The sequence below is a fragment of the Capra hircus genome, chromosome 25 (genome assembly GCF_001704415.2).
Source record: "Capra hircus breed San Clemente chromosome 25, ASM170441v1, whole genome shotgun sequence".
NCBI classification, from domain to species: domain Eukaryota; kingdom Metazoa; phylum Chordata; class Mammalia; order Artiodactyla; family Bovidae; genus Capra; species Capra hircus.
In genome coordinates, this window is record NC_030832.1 from 1408398 (window position 1) to 1418181 (window position 9784).

At 58.1% G+C, this 9784-nt stretch overlaps 1 protein-coding gene across 1 annotated transcript; it reads right to left on the reverse strand.

The window, feature by feature from the left end:
- On the reverse strand, positions 5101–9744 carry MSRB1 (methionine sulfoxide reductase B1). The gene is made up of 4 exons (XM_005697399.3): positions 9536–9744; positions 7692–7840; positions 7263–7377; positions 5101–5967 (listed from the first exon to the last, which is right to left on the reverse strand). Exons 1-4 carry the CDS (start codon positions 9588–9590, stop codon positions 5936–5938), a joined length of 351 nt encoding a protein of 116 aa, XP_005697456.2. The 5' UTR covers positions 9591–9744; the 3' UTR covers positions 5101–5935.

A 9784-nucleotide genomic window follows, 5' to 3' on the forward strand; every position in this document is an offset into this window, starting at 1 on the left:
TGGGAGTCCCAGCCTTACAAAGGAGAGGGCTGGTAACAGCCTTTAGACCCCAGGTGAGTCTAAAGAGAGGAGAAAGGGGGGCCCACAGAAACAGGACTCCCTCTGTCCCCCTCACCTTCTCCAGCTTCACAGCCACATGCCCGGCCTCTCGGAGCCTTGAGGAAGCCTAGGAGTCATCCAAGAACCCCCACGTTAGGCTGCTGGGGCTCTGTGGCCAAGTCTGTCTGTGCCCTGAAGGGGGCCCCCATGGGCTGAACACATTCCATCAAGAGCTGGGGGGCTAGTGCAGTCTCAGGAAGCCCATGCTCTGCAAGGGCCGGGACCATGCTCACGTGCACACGGACAAGAGAGGCTTCAGAGGCCTGCACACTGGCCCCTGCCACCATCCCCTGCCCTGTGTGGAGAGCCCCAAGTTTGAACCTCCCTGCACACCAGTGACCTACTCACAGCCAGCAAGGCCAGGGAACAGCCCCCCACGGAGGCCCAAGCCCCTCACACCCATCCCCCTGCGCTTCCAGGGGAAACACCCCATGCCCGCAGTTGGCCAGACAGACGGGCAGATGGGCATTCAGCCAGGCTTGTTCAACTGGGGCTTGGGAAGACCCAGAGCCCAGAGGCCCAGGGCCTAGCATCTTGGACACATGCCTTGCACTCTGCTCTGCTCCCCTCCAGACCCTCCGCTAAGTGACAAACTCCCTGCTTGGACAACAGAAACTTCAAGCCTGACGGCCACACCCTCCTCAGAGAACAGTGACTCCACCTTTGTCCCCATACGGTCAGCACTGTCCTTCCTCTGGCACTGGCTTCCCTGTCCTGTAACTTCCAGGTGCACCCCAGAGGCTCCGGCCTCAGAGACGAAGCACAAACGTCCCACACCGCCCGAGACTAAGGGACCAGAAAGCCCCCAGCAGCGGGCAGATGGCACCTCAGGGAGCAGAGCCCACGGGCCCTTCTCATCTCTGCTCCAGCCTCTAGCAGTGCAGCTGCCAAGCCCTTTGAAGCCGACAGGAGCTTGTAAACCTCCTGACTGGAGATGAAACATGATAAGACATGAAGCCAGAGGCTGAAACACAGATAATCTTCACGGTTTTACAAGGAGCAAGTCACACCTAGACACAGGTGCTGGGGGAGCTGAGGGGCTGGGGCGGAAGGAGATTATCAGCAGGTAACCCTTCCCCGGCAGCCCCCTCTCTTGTCTGCTGCCAGAACCTCACCAACCATCTTCCCTGCGCGTCCTACCCCTAAGCTCTTCTAGCAGAGTCCAGGGCCAGGGGTAGGGTGGCAAGTGGTCCTGGGGTTCCTGCCTGCCCCAGGCCATGGATACACTCACACAGATGTGTGGTTCACTCATCCTGAGACTATGTGGCCCCCACAGAGGAAGCAAGCAGGGGCAGTGTGGTTTGATGCACATTCATCTGGTGCTGCTAGAGGCAGCCCCCTTTCAGGGCTCACTCTTTGGGGTAGGGAAAGAGATTGTTGTTGTCCAGTTGCTCAGTTGTATCTGACTCTTTGTGAGCCCATAGACTGCAACACGCCAGGCCTTGTTGTCCTTCACGATCTCCCAGAGTTTGCTCGAGATTCATGTCCATTGAGTAGGTGATGCCATCCAACAGTCTCGTCCTCTGTCACCCCCTCCTCCTCCTGGCCTCAATCTTTCCAAGCTGAAGCTCTGATACTTTAGCCACCTGAGGCAAACAGCATCACTGGGAAAGACCCTGATGCTGGGAAAGATCGAGGGAATGAGATTCCACCATTCTAGAGTGGAATCTGCCTGGTCTAGAGGCCCAGGCACAGGGGGTTTGGGTGCAGATGATGTGCGTAATAAAAACAACACAGTTACGATAAATAAATAACTCTGCTACCACTTATGGAGTCAGGGATCAAGGATCAAGCCAGAGAGGGGGTTCTGCGGAGCCTTGGCAGGCAGAGCATGAGGGAACCACTGAGGGAAGTTACCTGGTCTGATGATTATTTTTCAAAGACCACACTGGTGGGGACAGCTGGGAGCTGTCTGTAGAGACAGAGGTGAGAGGTGGAACCTCAGGAATTGGTGCCCCCTCGAACGGTAAAGAATCCTCCTGCAGTGCGGGAGACCTTGGTCTGATCCCTGTCTTGGGAAGATGCCCTGGAGGAGGACCTGGAAACGCACTCCAGTATTCTTGCCTGGAGAATCTCCATGGACAGAGGAGCCTGATGGCCTACAGACCACGGAATCGCACAGTCAGACACTGAGCGACTAACCACACAGCGTGGGCCAGCAGGTACGATGAAGGTGTGGAAGGGCCCCAGAGAGGAGACTGGGGACATCAGAGCAGGTGGGTCCCACCCAAACGCCCTGGAGAAGGGTCTGGGGCTTGGCTGGGGCTGGGAGGGATCAGTCACTATCTTCCCAGCCCCCAGCTCTGTCTGCTTCTGTGGACTCCAGAAAGGGGCACAATGGGCCTCCACCGCTCTCCACTGCTCTCCCCACACCAGAGCATAATCCCTGCCTCCTGCTCTGAAAGCAAGGAGTCTTAACCACTGGGCTGCCAAGGAAGTCTCAACCAGAAACTTTTTATTTCTTACTATTTATTTATTTCCCTGCACCAAGTCTTAGTTGCCGGCATGTGGGCTCTTTGATCTTGGCTGTGGCATGCGGGTTCTTTAGCTGCAGCGCGTGGGATCTAGTTCCCTGATCAGGGATCTAACCTGGGTCCCCTCCATTGGAAGTGCAGGGTTTCAGCCACTGGACCCCGAGCAGTAAATGCCTTGAAGCCCACCAAAGCCGCCTCCGCCGCACCCTCGGACGCCAGGAGTCCTCTGCCCGTGGTGGAGGTTGTGGCACACTGGCTTGTTGAGCCGGCGCGTCTTGGAAACCGGGACGATGGGGGAGCTGACTCCTGGGTGCGGCGGGGAAGCGCGGCGCGGGCGGGAGCCAGGCGCGGGGACCCGCCCAGCCATCGAAGCTGCTGCCGCAGCGCCCCCGGCGGCGCCACGGGGAAGTGCCGCGCCGCTCAGACCTGCTCAGGCGCTCCTGGGGCCTGAGCGGCCTCTGCCGGTCCGCACTGCGCACGGTCCCTGGGCCCACTCCCAGAGGGGACGTTGAAGACCGATTGACTCGGAAGGGGATCATAGCGCCAGCCCCCCCGAGCAGGGCCTGGGATGGGGTGGGGGCACGTGGTGGTGACCTTCACGGACCTCTGCACCTTCCACGTGCGGCCCCTGCCCACATGCATGCCGGGTGTTGGGAGGTCCTGAGACCTACCAACAGGACCCGAGTAGCACCCTCACCAGGGTCATGGCTCTCCTTGGCACTGGACTTGTCACTCAGAAGAAACGAAAGCCTTGGATGAGCGAAAGCCCCAGGCATCATCAATTCAGTCATCTGCTCTGTGTTCACTGAGCCCAGTCTCCAGGCTTCCCAGGTGGCGCTAGTGGTAAAGAACCTGCCAATGCAGGAGATATGAGACTCAAGTTCAATCGCTGGGTCAGGAAGATCCCCTGGAGGAGGGCATGGCAACCCACTCCAGTATTCTTGCCTGGAGAATCCCATGGACAGAGGAGCCTGGTGGGCTACAGTCCTGGGGTTGCATAGCGTTAGACACGGCTGAAGCGACTTTGCATCCACTCACACCTCCAGGCTGGGGATCAGCAGAGTCCCACTGGTCCCCTGCCCGAGGTGCCCTGCCCTGCCAATGCCCAGGCCTGCTGGCTGGGTTTGGCAGAGCAACCGGAGCTGTCTGCCCCTGAATGCAACCCTTGGCTCAAAACGCTGTGTCCCGAGGCCTCCACCTGGCAAAGAAGCAGGAACGGGTAGGGGGCAAAGGGGGATGGGCTCTCAAAAAGCCTTTTGTTTTTCAAGAAGGAACTGCAGCTGCAGGCCAGAGGTTATGATGCAATCCTACAGGGGGCTGGGGTGGATTTGTGATTCCACCCAGCCCTTGGTAGAAACACTGTCAGGAGCCATCCACTTCCAGGTTCGCAGTATGAGGGGACCTTGGGGTCCTGGTGCTCACCCTCCTCACTCCCCTCCTCCCAGAACACTGCTTGCCAGCCCCCAGTTACCACCCTGTACAAATGAGCATGGGGCCCCTGGGGTGCAGGCATCAAGCACTGCCAGTCACAGCTCCCCTATAAGTCTCACCATCCCCAGGCCCAGCCCTCCAGCCCACTGTGCTATAGCTCTGAGCCCAAGGGGCAGCCACAGGGGCATGGCTTGGACATATGGGCCCAGCTTGCCCCAGGAGGCCAGCTTGCTCTTGGGCCAAGTTCAAGCTCAGGGGTCACCCTAGCCAGGATGCAGAGCTAGGGGTGCTGGGAGAAGTGAGCAAAGTCCAAGGTCCTTCCTGGCCCTGGAGCCCAGAGGTTCCTGCTGACCACTCAGCTGGCTCTGATTCATTCAAAGGGTTCTGGGCATGCAAACTGGCTGAAGGGCTTCCCAGGTGGGCTCAGTGGGTAAAGAATCTGCCTGGCAATGCAGGAGACAGAGACGTGGGTTTGATCCCTGGGTCGGGAAGATCCCCTGGAGGAGAAAATGGCAACCCACTCCAGTATTCTTGCCTGTAGAATCCCATGGGCAGAGGAGCCTGGTGGGCTATAGTCCATAGGGTCACAAAGAGTCAGACATGACTGAGTGACTTAGCACAAACTGGCTCAAGCCTGTGAATTGACAGAGGAGTCTAGTGTCTGTCTTTATGATTCAAGTTAGACTTCTGCTCATACAGGGCACCCCGGGTGGCACTAGTGGTAAAGAACCCACCTGCTAATGCAAGACATATGAGATGCAGGTTCAAGCCCTGGGTCAGGAAGATCCCCTGGAGGAGGAAATGGCAAGGAGGAAATCATCTTTATGATTCAAGTTAGACCTCTGCTCATACAGATCAATCGAGATCAGACTTCCAATCTACTTCACTTTGAGAAGCACCCTGCCCAACTGGCCGACTCTGTAATTCTGTGCGAGTCAGATTATTCTGACAGCTGCTTTGACTCTGTTGACTGGCACGGTGAGCCACCATTGGCCCTGCTGCCCTGGGATCCAGTGACTCCCATGCATTCCAGGCTTCCAGTTCAATGACAGCAGCTATCCTGTAATTCCTGATGTTGTTAATAAAGACAGCAAGCCTGGGTTCCATTTGTTTACTGGTCTCCTCCTGATTACTCTAGAGAGGATTCAAGGTGGAAGGGGCCTCATCCTACCCCTCCTCCCCGCTGATGGCAGGCACCTCAGAGCACATGCAGTGAGGTTTGTTCACTGTCTACAGGGAGGGGTTGATGGGAGGCTGTGAGCTCAGGGTCCCCAGCCTCACACTGTCAAGGTGATGAAGCAATAGCTGCTTTCCTAAGCCCGAGTGAGGCAAGCTGCATCTGCACAGATGATGCAACCGGGTTCGGGATTTCTCCTCCTGTAACCGAGGTCAAAGTCCATCCCCTCTGCCTGCTCCCCCAGCGGGTCACAGGTCATCACCACTCTGGCCGCCTGCAAGGGTTTAGCCAGAGAGAATCATAGAGTGACCGGGCTGGGGCAGCTGGCAGGGCCACCCCTGTCTGCATCCTATCTCCTGGCACAGCCTGGAGAAGGTAGGCAAGAGCCTTGGTGAGGGCGGAGCCATCTCAGGGCTGGGCCCCATGGGTTGAGTCCAGAGAGGCAGCGAGGGGGCAGTGGGCTGAGAGGAAAGGAAGGTGGGGCTTGCAGCATCATCCAAAGATAGACCAGGCCTGGAGTCCACACCCCGAGACCCCGTGTGAGGCAACAGCAGGGCCCGTCCTGGCAGCCGAGTGTGAGCCTTCTTCTCTTCCCAGCAAGAGCCTGTTCAGAGCCAAGGGCTCGGGAGTCTTCCTGAGGTTTCAGCTACCCCTTCTCCCAACCCAGACACCCCTGCTCTGAATGTCTGCAGCTCCACGACTGAGGTGGGTGGCATCAGACGGTGTCCACCTGATCTGGGTATGGGCAGCCTGCCTACTGTCCCTGGGAGGCGGAGGTTTCTTCGCCTAAAAGAAATGAGGAAGGAGAGAGAAAAACAAGTCGCTGTTAACAGGTCTGACACTACTCCCCGGGCCATCCCAGTGTCTCCAGCCTGCAGCTCAGGGAGGCCAGGAGGACCCAGACCCCTAGCCTGGGGGCATCTATGTGCCCGGTTCATCCACTGAGACTGCAGGATAACCCAGAGTCTATCCTTCCTTACACGTCCTGGAGGACAAATAACTACAGAAGGACAAGGTATTATCAAACCTTCATCACATGCCGGCCCTTACGGACACCTCCATTTAACCACCACAGTGAGGGAACACGCAGGTGCTATTAGCAACCCCATTTTCCAGAGAATAAAACTGAGACTAGGAGGACTTCCCTGGTGGTCCAGAGGTTAAGACCCTGTGCTCCCGCTGCAGGGGACCGGGGCTCGATCCCTGATTGGGGAACTGGAACCCACACGCTACAAGTAACAGCTTGTATGTCGCAACTGGGACCCAGAGCAGCCAAAGAAATAAATATTTAAAAAACAAAAACTGAGTTGGGGCTGGCCACAGTCCTGTGGGCAGCAAACGAGGAGAGGCACTTGAGCTACAAAGAGTGCAGAGAAGTTCAGAGGGCGGCTGGGGAGGCAGAGAGCAGAGGGCCAGAGAGGAGGCTGGGCTCAGATAGTGTTAGTTGCTCAGTCGTGTCCGACTGTGACCCCATGGACTGTAGCCCACCAGGCTCTTCTGTCCATAGGATTCCCCAGGCTAGAGTACTGGAGTGGGTTGCCATTTCCTTCTCCAGACTAACCCAGGGATCAAATCCAGGTCTCCTGAATTGCAGGAGGATTCTTTACTGTCTGAGCCACCAAGGAGCTCAGATAAAATGCACACAAATGAAAAATGGCCCCTAAATGTCTACCAATGATGAGTAGTGCCAACACAAGGACACATTTGCTAGCTCCTACTGCATGCCAGGACCCAGCGCACTTTAGGGCAGCCAGTCTCAACAGGCCTGTGAAGAAGACTCTGCTATCACGCCCACTACATGAAAGAGGAGGCGGCTCAGACAGGCCGACAAGCAAGCCTGCAGCCACACAGCCCTGGTTCTCAGCCTCTGTGCTGCCTTGCATGTGATCAACCGGCGTGGGACGCAGGACAGCTGTTTTTTGTCCCTGCCCCGCAGCCACCCTCCAGTGGCCCTGGGCAGAACCTAGGCAGTGTGCTTTGGTGCCCCCACCCTCTGTCACCATAAATGAACAAGAACAGGGTACCCTTGGCCCTCTAAAGTGTACACAGGCCTGTGCCCAGGTGCCAGGAAGCAAGCGCACCTTTAGGGATGAACTTCAAGGAGCTGCTGAAAATTCAGAAGCGGGACTGTCCACGCTTGGGGCCATCGTTCAGGAACTCATGGCCCAGCCCATTGCCACACCTGCCACAGGATACCTGGGGAGACAAGGCAGCCATGAAAACAGCTACAGCCATGGCCCCCACACCGGGGGTCCTCACGCCCATTCCCCAAGGTAACTGATGTAGGCCTCATCCCACAGCCTCCCTGGAAAGCCGTTATTTCCCTGTCCTCACCAAGCCCCGAGGGTCTCCCAATAGTTTGGGGTGGCAGCTCCCCAGGCTGAGGCCAGAGGCCTGGAATAGACAGACGCTAGGCCCCTGCCGCTGAGGGGGAGCAGCAGGAAGCAGGGGCTGGTTCCGGGTCCCCCTGGCCAACACCCCTCCCCTGCCTCCCTGCTGCTACCACCCACCTTTATGGCTCCAGGCCGATTGTGCTCTGGCCGCTTGGCCACACTGTCAGCATGGATGGTCTCGGTGAACGTCGGCCACGGGGACGAGTGTGCGTACTTGGAGCGGCTGGAGAAGAGCTCATAGCCACACTTGGCACACACGTAGATACCTGGGGTGGAAGGGAGGCAAGAGCAGAGATGCTGGCTCCAGCACCTCAGGGGTGATCTCCCAAATCCTGGGTGAGACCCCAGGAGAGGACAGCAGGACCCGGGTTACTAGGTGGGCTGCACATCCTCCCCACGCACCTACCCACCGCCCACAGGCCTGGAAATCGACTCTGTGGGGGATACACGGCATGGAGTTCATGTTGAATGGTTCTGAGCCTGTGCCAGAGACCAGGAGAGTCACTTTTCACACTTATCTCACTGGCTCTTCTTAACAACCCTGTGACGCAAATGTTCCCATTTTACAGATGAGGAAGCTGAGGTACAGGCATACAAAACATTCAGCTACAGGGTGTGCAGTCAGGAAGGAACCCAGGCAGTCTGATGAGGACACAGCTCTGCCCCCCCAAACACACAAACAGGCCCCACCACCACTAGCCCACCTCCCTTCCCACACGGCTGACCCTCTGCCCAAAGAAGCCTTGAGCTGGATGCCCAGCCACCGGCCTGCTCTCCAAGCAGGAAAAGAAAGATCCCAATAAAAACACTTCCGGTCCAGACAGAGGGCCCAGGAAGACAGAGGGGCAGGGAGAAAAATGGGTTTTAAACTATCCCCAAAAGATCACTTTGAGGAGGGGAGGAGAAAGGTTGCAAAATTGATTTGCAGAACAGGAAACTGCTTGGGGGTCCCTCAAGGGGTACTGAGTCACCTTCTGCCCCCTGCCCGGCCTAGAGACAGTCTACCCTGGAGTCCATGACAACTCAGCATTTACCAGTAACTTGAGAAAGAAAAGAGGAACCAGGAGGTGCTGTGGAAGTGAGGTTTCTAGTGTGGCTGAGTAGCTGGAGGACAACCCCAAGTCCCACAACCAGAGGGTCCTAATGTCGCAGCTGGCTCACAGAGACGCCAGGTGTCACAGCCCAGCCCCCTAGAGAGCTGACATCCAAGAAACCCTGCCCAGGGGTAGGTCGCAGCTCTAGCCTTGCCTGTGGACACACTTTTACCAAATTAGTCTATGACCAGGCAGCACAGCCCAGAATGTGATTCACCTGATCTCTCAAAGCCTGGGGCCAGGGCTGAGGGTAGCCATGCCCCAACCAACCACTCACCCCCCACCTTCCACCCCTCCTAGCTGGCCCAGGCTGTCCAGTCAAACTTGACTGGCCATTGGGAGCCTGGCCTGGTTACCCAACCCTGGGCCCCCTGAGAAGGCGGGGGAGGCACCCAGGCAGTTACATTTGGATCCCAACAGGACATTCTGTGCTTTCCAGCTCACCCCGCAGGTCTGGGGAGCTGCGGAGGAGAAAGGGCTGGGGTCATAACCGGGCGATGCCCCAAGGAAAGGGAGCCAGTCACAGGAGCTGCTCCTGGACAGGACCTTCCAGCGCGTCCCTCTAAAGTCCCGATCCTGACCCGGATACCCCAAAAGGCGTCGCCACCCGCGCTTATCCTGACCGCACAGATTTCCCCGGAAAGGGCCACGCTCGCACTCAAGGCCTGCGCTCTCTCCAGTGTCTCCCTCTCCTGGGGAACCCCTTCTCTCCAGGCCCCCCAGACTCCTCCCTCCTCCATATAGCCTTTGCCCCGCATGCGCTCCTCCCCTCGCGGCCACACTCGTCCCGCGTTCCTGGGGCTCCACCGCCACCCGGAGGGCAGCGACGGCCCGGCCCGCTGTCCTCCCAGAAGTTACAGATCGTACCCGGCTCAAAGTGGTTCTGGAAAATCTCGCCCCCGAAGAAGCTGCAGAACGACATGGCGCCGGAGGGACGACCGCACGGCGACGCCTCCGACGGATCCGAGGACAGACTCAGGACCCGCCGCTTGTGCCCGCCCAGCGAGAACCAGTCCCTCTCTGATCCCCACCCGGCCCCGGCGCCCGGAGGCCCAGCTCCCCCAGGCAGCCAATCACGTCCGGGGACGCGAGACACCCTCGCAGGGCCCGCCTCCC